Below are 15,291 nucleotides of genomic sequence, written 5' to 3' on the forward strand. Positions count from 1 at the left end.
AAACCTCCTGATGTTAATACCTGGGGACTGTAATYCTTTTCTTTCCTGTATGTAATGCTCTGTTCTCAATGCTTTTATGATAAGAGAATTGAGTAACTGTGTTAGCACTTTTCCCTGCGAGAGCAAAATATGAATAATGGTAATACCTGAACGAATAGTACATTTCCATTAAACATGTGATCATTTTTTCCTGAGGACAACTTCTAACAAGTAATTAACTACAAGACTGGATTCTTGTACCTGCCTATGCAGTGCTGATCAGAACTTCTAGTGAGCTAGAATTCTTACTTCCCTTTTTTAGTGTGTAACTTGTTAAAATTTCTTTGTTYAATGTTTGTGCCGGAAGGCGTTTATACCAAAAAGCATGCTATCTGGCTTTTGATACCAGATTAGGTTACAATTTTACCAATATACACTGGATCGCCCAGTCTGTGCAGCTGAAAGCCTCAAAGGAGTAATGATTAGACAAGAGAGTCCAGTATGTTTGGGCTTTTGTAGGAGGCAGTGATTCTAATTAAGATAGTCAGTGGGTTTAAATACATGAATAGGACTCATTTAAATGGCCTTCTACAGTGAGCTCCTCTTACTTTTTTTCATTGTAGTTCTATTTAYTGAATCTTTGGTAGCCACTTCTATAGTGGCATTTCAATGAAAAAAAAAAAAAGTAGCAAGAAATGTTGCTTTTTCTATCTGTTAGGAATTAGGCGGCTTTTAATTCAAGTGAATGTTTATATTCTTGTGCAGAACCAATATATCCTTAAGTTGTTTAAATAGGGGGGAGAGATGTGATAGGAGGAGGTACAAGCTAGGATTCTGAAAGTGCAGACAGCATAATAATTGTTAATATATACAAAGGAGTAATACCAGCCTAATCTTGACATTATTTTGTAGCTGCTAAATTGCAAACAGATTTTGTTGTAGTAATGCCAGGAGGTTATTAGAAAGGCGATGTCAGCAATAGGATAAAAATCCAAAAGTAAGAGTATGCTACAGCATATCAGTGATCTTAGTATAGGTGAGACTTCTCTCCTGCTTGTAAAACTGTAGGAACAAGACTTCTTCAAGGGTAGACAAATGCTAAGTATGTCATAATTGCTCTTTAAACTGAAATCTGATAATGTCATTATGTAAGTAAGTTGCATGACTACAGCAGGAATACTATGTTTAGTTCTAATTGCACCATCTTAAAAAAACCAAACAGTTAAGTACAGGGCAGTTAAGATACAGCTCATTCAACATTCAGAAGTTGTGCGGTAAGGACAATCTTTCTTTGTCCTTGTGTAGACCTATTCAGATCATGATTCTGGGTCTCTAAACACTTGTGTTAGAAATTTTACATAAAGAAAAAGGGCTAAGATTAATTGTTGCAGAAGTGTTTATGAGGAAACAGTAAAGTGAGATACAGATTTTGAAAAAAATAATTATCAGGAAAATTGTATGTTTACCTTATAAACATACAAATACAAAAGTGTTAAATTAGGTGAATAATCATAAATTTGACTTGCTAAAATCAGGTTTTGCTTTGGACAGTCTTTAGAATTTAATTTTTGATATATAACATCATGTTGTAATTATGTTAGATAGCTAAAAAAAAATTGAGAAAATGCAGTTTTCATTCCTCTGTTCTAACCAAATGACAGTGGCAGTTTCAGAAGCATCCAGATTTGGGTTTTCCAGTTTTTCTGAAATGCATAATCTATTAAATAAAACATTTTTCTAATTTGGTAATGGAAATGTAACCAAATGTGAAGTATGATGGGCTTCTTTTTTGTTTTGACTGAAAGRTGGTGATGTTCTTACTACTTAGTGGTAGTAAGTACTGATTTTTGTTTGCAATAATGATCTGGGCGAAGCCACAGGAATCTTTCTTCTTCACAGCTCACCTCCTTGGTAATTTCAATTATAGTGGTTACTAGTATATGCTGCTGAGAAAAACCCTCAAGGTAAGCTTTACTGTTACATTAAATACTATATCAGAAGTACAGCTTATTTAACTTARTATCAGAAATACATATCAGAAGTTCCACTTATTTAACTTAAGACTTTCAAGTATAACCTTTTCTCAGTCATAGCCTCCCTTTTGTTACTTAGAAGACCATTCTAGAGTACATAAAAGGAATTCCTTCTCTAGTAGTTGGTAGTAATGGAGATCATAAGGAAAGAGCTGAGCTACAGGACTTTTTTTATATGAATAAACTTACACTGTTTTGGTGGGTAGCTGGACTGGTTGTATCTGATATTTTTCAAAACATCAGTTGAGACAACAAATGACAGATATTTCTCGGCAAGTTAAAAGAAAATTAGAATAGGGTTATGTAATGGAAAGTCATGGATAATTTTAAGTTTAGACCTTTCTGCAAGTTTCTTTTACAACATGTTGGAAAAGGATTTTCACTTTTTGGTTGATAAAAACAGTTTGGTTCTCTACTCTTGTACACCTGTATTGTCTTTTGAATTAGCTATGAGTAGTAATTTTCCTTTTAAAAAGTCCTGCACTTTTTCTTGATTACTGGTGAGTTTGTTATATCTGTGATGAGATTTGCTTTCTGTTAGTTTGCAGTGACTGTAGAGTGGAAAATTACATTTGACCTCAGTTCTTTAATTTTGAACAGAGTTCAACTCTGCTCTTGAACTCTAGCCACAGTTCTGAAGCAAGACTGCAATTTCACATATGCTTTCAACTGACATAAGCCAAAAGTGGTGCCAAATAAGTAGTTCCTACTCCCTATGTCTCTGGAAGCTTCTATTTTCTGTGTCATTCCRTGAGGGAGGCTAGCAAAATTCTAAGTTCAGCTGCATGGTGAGAGTTAGATTGTGATAAACATAACTATTTTATTTCTGGTGATTTGTTTGTAAGCCAGACTAGTTTTCTAATGCAGTTTGTCATGCAGTTGCACAAATGCATGTGCTTGTATTCTGCCGCAGGTTGCGTGCTCATTGTAAGAATGGAAATGGCTATCTATGGGCAAAAGACAGTGGGACTGATTTTGACAGGAAAAGTGCTTTTGTGTGGCAGGTGAAATTGTATGTGATATTACTACCAGGGGTATTCTTCAGCTGCTGAACAGTTCCTCTCTTTACCATGTATTAAGTATCCAGAGGGAGACAAGAAATCTGTCAGACATACCTGACTTGAGATAAGGATGTAAAAGGTGTGGAAAGGGGACTTAAAGGACTTGAGTTTCATGTTTTGTGTACTGCCTAGTGAAAGACTGATATTCTAAGGAATGTCTAAACTAGAATGTCTTCTAGCTCTTGTACATTCTTTAGGACATGTGAAGCAGCATCCTTAAACTTTAAAACAATGTGATTAAAAACTGGAGTAAAATTGGAATCAATAGAGAAAATCAATAGAATTTACAGTAACAAAAAATAGATACTAATAGAAGTTAGGTCTCTTTCATTGCAAATACTTACGTAGATAAGATGTGGGTGAAATTACAAGCAGTCAGTAGCCAATTATAAAACTGAAGTAGAAGAACATACTGGCTAAAAATTCTATTGATATTGTATTGCATTTTTACCTCTTGTTTGTTTTTTTAAAATTTAGACTGTATATAAAATATGCATGGCCATTCCATTGAATGTGAGCTCCTAGAAATTTGCCAAAACTAGCAAATTGACCAAGACATGCAAAGTAGCTTAATTACTGTGATATTGCTGAAAAAATAATTTTGACAAACACATGTGATAGGGAAGCATTTTGCTAGTATAGTTAGGATCACTTCTATCTAATATATGAAATTTGTTGTATGAGAAGAAACAGTAAATTAGCACATTCAATACACTGGATAATGATTACCAGTTTCTGGCATTTTGGATCCCATTTTTCCCTAAGTCTTCTCTATCTGGTCAAATCAGTGGGAGTTGCGGAGTGAAGGAAAAACCTTTTACTGCCTTTCAGATAATCAGCTTCTCTTGTGATCTGAAGCAATTTTTTTGTGGGTGTGAGTGAAACTGTTAATTAAGCTACTTAGTAGATCAGTTGTATGTACTTAACTGTTRCATATCATAGCAGAATTTCTTTTTCTTTTTTTTTTAATTTTTTTCAAACACTTCTTGATATTGTGTAGTATGAAAGTAGACAGGACTGCAGGTACTTGTAAAAAATAATGAACTTAGCGCTTTGTTGCAGGAGCTAGCTGAATTTGCAGTGAAATGGATGGGTTTTTTGAGGTGAACACGGAAAGTTTTCTTGTTTACTGAAGTGCAAGAATTATTTTGATAGGACCATTGGATTTGAATCCCTCCCTTAAAGGATAAATGCATAGGGAGTAAGGATAGGGAGTAAGGATAAATGCATAGGGAGTAAGGATAAATGCATAGGGAGTAAGAAGGGAGGCTCATAGGATTCCCACAGTTAGGCTGAAAAGATTAAAATTAATAAAGAGCAGTACCTTCCTGAGAAAGAGACCACATATTCCCTACAGAGAGAGAAAAGTCAGACAGAGGTTAAGGGAAGCRTGTTTACTTAGTCAAAGGACACCAGCCAAGGTAACAACTCATTATAGTTTGGAGAAAAGGCTTTAGTGAAGATTTTAGTGTTTGCTGAGGTCTGTAGCACCCTGRTGTTCTTGACTCTTTTAAAGGCTTTTGGTTCTGTTGTTGTTCCTGGAGATTATAATGAGACAGTCCCAGGAGGCTGAATGCCTTTGTCTATCTTTGGAAGTGGATATTTGTTTTAGGCACATGAGTCAGAAAGACTGAAATCAAACTGAGGTTTTCTGCAGCTTTAAGTCCACATAACCTGCAAAAGTGTGTACTTCAGAGTGCACCTGAAAATTTAAAATTAATCACCTCACTGGCTGAGGTCASAAATATTTAGAACCTCAGACAGAAATTAATTTGTGAGGCTAATATAAGGAATATATTGATCCAGGGTGGAACATATTTCTGGTGTGTGGTTTTTTTTGAGATTCCAAATAGGCTGCCATTAAGTTTGTTCACAGGAGGTGTAAGTACCTAAACTGAGAGACTGCTTTCTGAGGCTTTTCATAGATTTGCTACATTTTATTTTAAAAATATGTGGAAAAAATAATGCAAAATGATTAATTTTAAAAGTTTTTAAATTATTCCCACTCTGTTCAGTGAAGAAATTGGAAATATTGTCATATGTTTGAAAATGTTTGGCAGGGAAACTGTGTTAGGCAAGACCACACAGGGACTTCTGAAGAACTTCCCTTCAGCAGAAACTCATGTAACTATCAGAAATAGTTTAAGGATCTTACTAATATTTTAGTCCATCAGACCTCAACTTTACAAACCATGAAGTGGAAAAACCTGTGGTGTCTTGTCATTTAGGGCCCAGAAAAACATTTTTGTTATTGGCTTAAATCTTACTCAGTTTTTATTCAGAGGTTGATTTCCTTCTCCCCATTCCATCCTCTTCTTGTCCTGGTCACTTCCTCCCTCCCAATGAAATACATACTATGCTTAAGACTTTTGCATGTAAAGTGGTTTCAGTTATATTTGTTTTCAGCAGCATTACTGTATTTACATTATGCACATAAAGACAGAAAATACTATAGTCTGRAAAATGTATATATGCACGCCCATTTGCTGGTTTAAACTGCAGGTAAAAAGAGCTACAATAGAAGAGATGACAATAAGTACTTAGAATACCAGGATATTAATAAACACACTTCAAGTCTTGCCATTGAAATACATTTTTTTTTTTAATTTAAGCCTAGGTTCTGTGTTACTATGTATCTTTSTCTATAATGTGTCTAACATACTCTCTTTTGCCATTCTAATCCTGAGTCTTCTATTTGTAGTCACTTTCAAATACTGTTATTTTTTCTCTGTGTCTTGCCTGCATCTCTTGAAAATGCTAATATGACCCCAAAATACTGAATTTTGAGACAGAAGGTTACACATTTGCATCCAGGCAGCTTCTTGTACTTCTGAGGACAGATTGAAGATGTGCATTTGTAATATTTAGTATATTATGAATGAATAAAGCCAATTTTAAGCTCCAATTTTTGAAATCTTCTCCACAATATTTAATTTGTCTTGTCTGATATTTCTAACTTTGGCTTATCTCATTAGCATTCAGTATGGTTGTTGCAGTCTTCAGGTTTTCTTAACTTCTCTGGTTTTCTGTATTAYATACTTTTTCCACAACTATTTTCTCTTGATCATTCATGCATTTCCTTGTATGACTGACTAAACCTCCAGTAAATATATGCTAATAAGTTTCTTTAGGCCACTTTTACCTCATTCCTTTCTACAGTTTCAGATGTGAAAGTATGGGTTCTGCATTAGAGGTGAATATGTAAATATTCACCTCATAGGTTTTTGCCACAGAAATACTACTATGTAGTACTACTATTCAGAACATTTCTCAGTGTTTTGGATTTTGGTCAGTTATGTGTTGTTTTGAAGAAATAATTCAAGGCTTTCCTGTTAGCAGACAGTACTAGAAAAAAAAAAAGCTGATTTTAAGATGCTCAGCTGAAGAATAGAGAAACACTTATATATCCAGAGTTAAGAAGATAAAATATTCAGATATGTGAGAGGGAGTTAAGTAAGATCATAAACTTAAAAGACCTGGCTTTTATAGAAATTAAGATATTACATATATCAAATTTCTTCATAAGTTGCTTAAGTGTAAGTTAGTTAATAACTTTGAAATTCTTCTACTGGAGGACTAAAATTTGATTACTCAGTATAATTTCATTATTTGGTTGTATTAATTTGATTGTATTACATTTCATAATTTCGTAGAAGAATTTCATGTTCTCAGTTCCATAGAAAGTTAATGCTGATAATGAACTTTCTCCTGTGTTTTTGTGGTTTATATCTTTAAAAAAGGTGGTATATTGATAAACAAAATGATGATTGTATAGTAATTTTGCCTAAAGAAAATTAGAACATGTGGCTAGACATTTGAATGTAAAGCTATTTCATAGTAATGAACTAAAGTGAGAGACAGAGACAGTCTTGATAGCAAGAAATTTTTTGTACTTTATTTTGGTGGTGTTGGTTTTTGTTTTACTTTATTTGCTTATAAAGTATAAGAAGGGAATATGAGATATCCTTTCAGGATATAACTTGGTGTGATCTAGCTCATGGAAGTGCAAGCTGGAGTCAGAACTATTCATTACTTGCTGGTAAATGCTCAAAGATAAAACTGATTAAGATATGTCATAAGTGAATTGATTTTATAATTTACTACAAGTCATTCTTCCTGACTCTTCTTAATCCCAGTCTTCAAACAATATCAGAGGTTAGCTGTTGATGTATATTTATAATATTCAGAATGATGTTGCTGAATGTAAAATGCAAGATACTGACTTTCAGGAACTCTTACTTTGTAGAAGATAAGTTCAAGCATTTTCAAAATTAAAATATTTTCAATAATAGATGAGTTTGCATCCTATGAACACATAATCTCGTCAAGCATTCTTACAAGATTGGAAGTGAGTATATAAAATTGTAGTGTTTGGCCCATAAATCTGTTATTAAGAGCATTCAACATTAATCCGTATATGATTTGAAAAAGTTATTGATCTCTTTTCTTTAGATATCTGAGGTCCAAAGCAGCTGGAGATCACCAACTCCCTCTCTGTGTGACATCACTAGAAAGTGCTAGACTGGTAATGTCACACAAACTACAGAACCCCGCAGCAGAATGGAGCAGGCCTATTCAGGGTAAGTTTCCTCCCTCCACCACCACCCTTTTCAACAATATTGCATGGTTTTATAAGATAACTAATTTTCTTTACTTTATGTCCCTGGGATATAAAGTAAAGATTACAGACAATCTTATAAAACTGCATAATATTGTGGTGCTGTGTGTGTGTGTTTATTTAAAAGCAAAACAAAAATGCCTATAAAAAATTCAGTCCTTACCCCATGTATCAATATCCTGGCTCCAGTCTGCTTTGGGGTTCTATGATAAGTATGCCAGAATAGTGTATGTTGGGGCATCAATCACAGAGAGTGGAGTCAGCATTTCCTGGCTGCTCTGGATGTCAGAAACCTTGTTTTAAAAGGTAAGTTTTCAGTTGAATCTCTGCATTTATATGGAAATATTCAGATTCATCACATTTCTAAAATGTGATTTTATTGTATTTTCATTTTTAAAATTTRCTTGTAACTTGATACAGTCCAAAGTCACAGTTTTTACTTCTCTGTCTAGTCCTTTTTTCCTCATATATTTCCCTGTGTTAATACCTTATATTGTTTCCAGAAAAAAAAATCTTGTTTGTCACTACTTGGAACAAGATGGTAACTAAATTATGTTTTAGACAATTTCAATGATCTGGTTCAAGGGGATCAAGGACACCCTCAGTCAGTTCCCAAGCAACACCAAGCTGGGTGTGAGTGCTGATGTGCTGGAGGGCAGGAAGGCTCTGCAGAGGGATCTGGCCAGGCTGGATCATGGGCCAAGGCCAAGGGTGTGAGGTTCAACAAGGGCCAGGGCCGGGTCCTGCCCTGGGGTCACAACAACCCCAGGCAGTGCCACAGGCTGGGGCAGAGTGGCTGGAAAGCTGCCCACAGGAAAAGGACCTGGGGGTGCTGGTGACAGCGGCKGAACATGAGCCAGGGTGTGCCCAGGTGGCCAAGAAGGCCAATGGCATCCTGGCCTGGATCAGCAAYRGTGTGGCCAGCAGGGCCAGGGCAGGGATTGTCCCCCTGTGCTGGGCACTGGTGAGGCCACACCTCAAACCCTGTGTTCAGTTCTGGGGCCCTCACTGCAAGAAGGACGTGGAAGTGCTGGAGTAAGATCAGAGAAGGACAACAGAGCTCCTGAAGTGTCTGAAACACAAATCCTGTAAGAAGCAGCTGAGGGAGCTGGAGATGTTGATGGAGAAAAGAAGGCTCGAGGGAGACATTGTTGCTTTCCACAATTGCCTAAAAGAAGGCTGTAGCCAGGTGGGGGTCGGCCTCTTCTCCCAGACAACAAGTGCTGCATGTTATGTATGGAAATAGATATTTGGAGGTCTGGCCTGAACCTCCAAAGCTTCAGCTTGTAGCTGATCTCTTAGGTCCTCTGGTATTTCTGAGAATTTGCTGGAGACATTTGTGAAAACAAGTTTATTATCTATAGAAATTAGTAGGCAGCTATGTGATAGGGAGTTGATAGGCAACTATGTAATAGGGAGTTAAGACATGGCTTTATTTATTACTGATTTGCTTTTTCCCTCCCCACTGAATAAAAGACAAACACAAGACTGTATTAGACAATCAAGTTGCATAGGAATAGAAATTCTAAATTTTGTAGTGAGGGTCTTAAGATTATATGAATTTTTTTTATGTCTCTTTTTACTATTTAATATTTAAGGAATAGCATCTAGCCTTCATATGTTGGCATGTAAATCAACCTGAACTGCAATAATTTTATAGATAAGTTTTTGGTTTGGTTTTTTTTTTTTTTACTTCAGTCTTTTTTGGCCTATATTTGTTCTGTCCTGAGTAATTCTGAGGAAAAAGGGTTCTTCTCATGACTTAAATTTGTCCATGCTTCCATAATAGGTTTATTGTCAATTCTAAAACCCCACTAAGAAAGATAAGTAATTGGAATAAAGGGAAATAATTAATTTATGTTTTTTTAAATTATGWTACTATAAAAATTCCATTAAAATTACTTGGAATTGTGATTCCCTTCTGCCTTTTTCTCTACCCTGTTGAGATCCTTCTGAAGGGCTTCATGGCTCTCTGGGGTCTCAGCCTCTCCTTCCAGCTTTGTGTCCTCAGTGACCTYACTGAGAAGGCCTCTGCCCCTTCATCCGAGTCACTGACAGAGAAATTAAACAATACTGGACAAATATTGACCCTTTGGGTGGGGATACCACTAGAGACAGGCCTCCAACTAGAGCTAGCTGTAGAGTTAGGGGGTATGAGTTAGTTAGGTTTTTATGTTTGTTTTTGTAAGTAGGGAGAAAAGTAAGATATTTGTTTTTCTGTGAAGTATTAATGAAATCATTAAAGTCTTGAGGTCTGTTCTTGACTAAATATTGTACATGTGCTGGCTTCGTAACAGTGCCGCTTAAAATTTATTAAGTGGTCAGCTGATGCTTAGCTTTCTCATAAATAATCTTTTTTTTTTTTTTTTCCTACAAAAGCCAAGATCTTAGCCTTATTTAACAACAAATTAATCTCAGAAATTAATAATTTCTTGGGGTTTTCACTTTGTGGCAATTTTTCATATCTTCTAAAAATTACATTTTCACACATCTTTGGTATATGAACTGCATATATAGCATTTCTATTTCACAGTAGTAGCATTGCTTATTTTTGCTATTTGATTCTTGGTTTGAGACAATGAAGTAATACTCTGTAGCATATAAATTCATTCTTTTAAAACAGTCTGCAGAATGCTGKCTGTCTTACAAGAAAAATTAATCTGTGCACATAATATTCTTTCATATGTTAACAATTAATTCTGTTGCTTGCTGATATTGAGAGATGATTCTAAATGCTCTGGTAGGCTACAGTATACACAAGGTCTGGTTTTTGTTGTAGCAATTAGTGATGGGTTTTATGTGTATGACTGGCCACAAGTGAAGGAAATTGTAATACAGTTTCCTGTCATTATGTGGCATAATCTCCTACTTAAAATCTTTGCTTTAGTAATTTTAATTGGAGAATGAAGGAGCAACTGTTTGTTTTGTTGTGTAACATGTAAATGATTATCCATAAAAAAATAGATACCTGGTCTTCAAACAAGCATTCAACCTGAGTGATCTTGCTGTGTGTTGGAGAGATCTGCTGAAATGTGTAGAGAGAAATTGTTCCAAAGTCCTTAAGAAGATGATTCCTGTAGACTGCTGAAAGGCAGCTGTGTCAAGCTTTATCCAGATTTTCCTGCCTTGCATTTCTTGATGTTCTAGACCACAGGAGGCTGTGAAGGATATGTGCACTGTCAAAAGCTAAATATGTACATGAAATAAAGAAGTTTCTAAGTCTTGTTTCATTTTCTTGCAGAAGCATTGTCTACTGTTTAATATTTTTTTCTGACAAGTCAAGAGCTAAAATCCACATCTATATAAAATGTAGGGAGTTAGTAGAGTGGCAGAAGTACTATACCACACTTCTTTTACAGTTATACATACACATATTGCTCAGTTTTTTATGCAGTGAACTACAGAATGAAGTTTTGAGAAGAAATATGCACGAGAGGTATCTGTGAGCTTTAAGGAGCGCTTCTGCAGCACCGTGGCCAGCATGGTTGTCATTTCCCAATGTCTTCTCTTCTTATTCAGACTTTCTAGATTTATGAAAATATGAATATAAGATTCATACATCATTTTGAAAATAAAACTATTTTAAATTACACATTTGAATTAAAAGCTTAAAGGATTTTCTGTTGGAAAACTGGTATTTGCTGCATAGACTGTTGCTTCATAAAAGACTAATTTGCTAAATTTCTCTTTTAAAAAAAGCTTCTTTTCTATAACTTTAAATAAATGTAATGGAAAAACTGTGAGTTGTTATCCTTGAAAATTGTAGTAAGTTTCTTTCTTTTGCAAATAATAATGTTATAATTTATACCACTTCTCACATATGAGATTATGGTGAGCTTTTCTGTAAGAATTGTATCTCTGACTCAGAAAAGTGAGCATACCTGGTTGATTTCCCTGATCTGAGTGGATTACTGCTTGTGTTAGCTACTCATTTAAGCAATTTTAAACACATGATGTATTTGTAGAATCCCATTTCCATTTTATTTTGACCTGTAAAAAAATGAGCGTCCTTGCACTATTATTTTTGCTAACTGGAACATTATCTCTCTGTAGTATTAAAAAAAAAAAAGTAATAATGTCTTACATAGATTAATATTAGATGTAATGCTGAAAATTTCCAATCTTTTCTTCCAGCTATTCTCCTCACATGCTGTATTAGTGTACCAGGATTATTGTAGTACCAGTACAATCTTAACAAGGTTTCGGTCTGGTGCAATGATAAATAAATGGAATTTGTGTTTTCAGGGAAGATGGTACCACCGAAAGCAAGCAGTAAAGGAATTGCATGGTACGTTGTTACGACTGCTTAATGAACTGTTACCATGGGAATCAAAGCTAATTAAAGCATTTCAAAGAAACAGGTAATTGCCTGCTTTTTTTTTTCTTCAACTGTATGCATGGAATAAAAAAACAGAACACAATTTACTTTTTAAAAACTGATTAATAAGTTGGCATTTTAAATAAATGACATTAAAATACTTTGAGGAGAAAAGTGAGGCACTCACAGTACTTTAGTTGTAAGAAGTATTTTATATTCCAGAGTTACTGTCTCTAAAAGAGTTGAGCTTAACCCCCCTTAATGTTTTTTTCCTCTAAAACACTCAAGAATCCTTAAGCATGCCGATCAATAGTATATCATGATACAGCAATAATTTGTATTGATGGTTATTTGGTTAAGAAATAAAACTTTTCTCTAGAAAACTATGCCAGGGCTTCTTAGACTATTCTGACTGTTTACTGTCTAAAGGTATCTAAATTAGCTGTTAATGAATTCTCCACAGAGCAATTTTTGAAGCATTGTTTTGAGGTCTTTGCAACCCAGTAAAATAGGAAACCATCTTGAAAGAAGTATGTCAGAAGAATACCAGTGAAGCAGTGACAGCTTTAAATCTAGTAAAGCACAAGTGCACAAGTAACAATGAAGATGCTACCCTGATTATAAATCAKGGAGAGATTAGATACTGTCTTGAATCTCAGTGCCATTCTTGCCTGGACAGCTGTACAGCTGTTGCTATAATCGTACCTTAATTTTGCCGTGTAGGCAATTAAAAAGCAAGAAATGATTAGAGGCTTGCACTCTGTGACAGAGGGTAGAAAAAGAGGAAAAGAGATTGCTTCTTACATGTTGAGTGTGAAGGAAGAAAGTTCCACTGTTGGGTGGTACAGAGCTTTCGCTGAAAAGAGTAAAAGATACTATGTTTAAAAAAACTCAACAGTGTAATGCCAAAGACATTATATTGGTTCCTCAGTGGTTCAGTAGTAATTCTTGAATGATTGAAATTCTTATTTAGAAATATGGAATGGTGTTGAATATTTTGCTTTAAATAGACCCAAGTACAAGTTTTGAGGGTTTTTTCTATTTCTTTCTATTCTCATTTCAGTTCATTTTTGTTAGGTGTTCATTTCTTCCTGTCTTTCACTATTCAGAATTCTTCTGGAAACATGGCAGGTGGTATTACTGTCAGGAAGAATTTAATTTTCCAGTATGTGGAGTTCACAATTTTATCCTTTTTGTAAATTCTGCAGTTGAATGGTTTGATGCCCTATTACTTCTTGTTTGTTGARTCATAGAATGGTTTGGGTTAGAAGGGACCTTAAAGGTCMTCTAGTTCCAATCCTCCTRCCATGGGCAGTGACACCTTTCATAGACCAAGTTGCTCAGAACCCCATCCACTCTGGCCTTCCAAAGATAGAGCTTCAACAATTTCTCTGGACAGTGTGTTCCACTGTCTCCCAGCCTCGCGCTTCAGAATTTCTTCCTAATTTCTATTCTAAACCTACTCTCTGTCAATTTGAAGGTGTTGCCCCGTATCCTGTCACTACAACCTCTTGTACAGGTCTCACCAGACTTTTTGAAGGCTCCCTTTAGGTACTGGAAGGCTGCAATTAATTSTCCTTGAAGCTCCCTGTTTTCCAAGCTGACCAATCCTTCTCAAAAGGGAGAGGGACAGTAGTCTTTCTTCACAGGAGAGGGGTTCCATCCCTCTGATCATCTTTGTGGCCCCCTCTGGACTCACTCCAGCAGTTCCATGTCCTACCCRTGCTGGGACCCCAGAGCTGGATGCAGCCCTGCAGGTGGGGTCTCAGAGAGCAGAGCAGAGGGGCACAATCCCCTCCCTGGCCCTGCTGCCCAYCCTGCTTTGGATGCAGCCCAGGACACGTTTGGTCTCTGGKCTGGGAGTGCTCATGGCTGGGTCATGTCCAGCTCTCACCCAGCAGCACCCCAAGTCCTTCTCAGCAGGGCTGCTCTGATCTGTTCATCCCCAGCCTGTGTTGGTACCAGGGGTTGTCCCTGACCCAGGTGCAGCACCTYGCACTTGGCCCCATTAAAACATGAGACTCCCATGGACTCACTTCTCCAGCTTGTCCAGGTCTCTCTGGATGGACCCCATCTTTCAGCTGTGCCAACCATATCACTCAGTTTGGTGTCATCTGCAAAATTTCTGAGGGTGTACTCAATCCCTTTGTCTGTGTCATAAATGAAAATATTTAACTCTGGCCCCTGTATGGATACCATTTGTCCCTGATGTCCATCAGGATTCTGTGCCACTGACCCCTACCCTCTGGATGCCACCATCCACCAACTTTCTTATCCATCGAATAGCTGACTTATCAAATCCCAGTCTCTCCAGTTTAACAGAGAAGGATGTTGTGGGGGCCTGTGTCAAAGGCTTTATGGAAGTCCAGATAAATGACATCTGTAGCCCTTCCCTTGTCTGCTGATACAGTCAGTCTATCRTAGAAGGCCACTGAATTGGTCAGGCAGGATTTGCCCTTGGTGCAGCCATGCTGGCTGTCCCAAATTACATCTGTGTGCCTTTGCACATCATCTTCGAGGGTCTGTTCCATGATCTTCCCAGGCACGGAGGTGAGGCTGACAGGTCAATAGTTTCCAGGGTCCTCCTTTCTACTCTTGTTTTAGCTTGGGTCATTTAAGTACAGTGTTTCCCTTTTTCCGATTACCGGGGACTTCACCTGGCCGCGGAGATTTTTTCAAATGTCATGGAGAACAGCTTGGCAAATATATCAGCCAATTCCCTCTCTTCTGTACTTTCAGGTTCTTCAGGTGATCTTTACATATAGTGGCAGGGATGTTGTTTCTCCGGTTCCCATCCTCCTGTCCATCCACACAAGAGGTGTGGGAAGAAATGTTGCCCTTGAAGACTGAGGGAAAATGTTACTGAATGCCTCAACCTTCACCTTATTCATTGTTMCCAGTTTTCCACCCTTGTTTATCARAGAGGGTCGCCTTCTTGGACCTTCCCTCTCTAGTTAACCTGCCTGTAGAAGCCCTTCCTGTTATTCTTTGCATCCTTTGCCAAGTTCAATTCCAGCTTGCCTTGGGCTTCCTCACCCTGACCGTACACAGCTTGATATCTGTGCACTTCCTGGGCTGCTCATCCTAGCTTCAACTGCCTGTACCTTTGCTTCTTTCCCGTCAGTTTGACCAGCAGTTTGGTGCTCAGCCATGCCGTTCTCTTGCCTTCCTTGTCCAATTTCTTGCTCCTGGGCATTGCCAGCTCTTGTGCTCCGTGGAAGACTTCCTTGGAAGTCTGCCAGCTTTGTTCTGCTCCCTTGTCCCTGAGAGAGGACTCCCAGT

The 15,291-nt window shown here is 37.0% G+C and overlaps 1 protein-coding gene across 1 annotated transcript in view; it reads left to right on the forward strand.

Moving 5' to 3' along the window:
- KIAA2026 (KIAA2026 ortholog) overlaps positions 1-15,291 on the forward strand; it is a 52,902-nt gene that overhangs the window by 23,436 nt on the left and 14,175 nt on the right. The window contains exon 6 of the mRNA XM_057380135.1: positions 11,937-12,052. Coding sequence (XP_057236118.1) covers positions 11,937-12,052 — 116 coding nt within the window. The remainder of the gene's footprint in view (positions 1-11,936; positions 12,053-15,291) is intronic.

Source organism: Malurus melanocephalus, unplaced genomic scaffold (genome assembly GCF_030028575.1).
Source record: "Malurus melanocephalus ecotype Western Australia unplaced genomic scaffold, MMel_1.1 scaffold_437, whole genome shotgun sequence".
NCBI lineage: Eukaryota > Metazoa > Chordata > Aves > Passeriformes > Maluridae > Malurus > Malurus melanocephalus.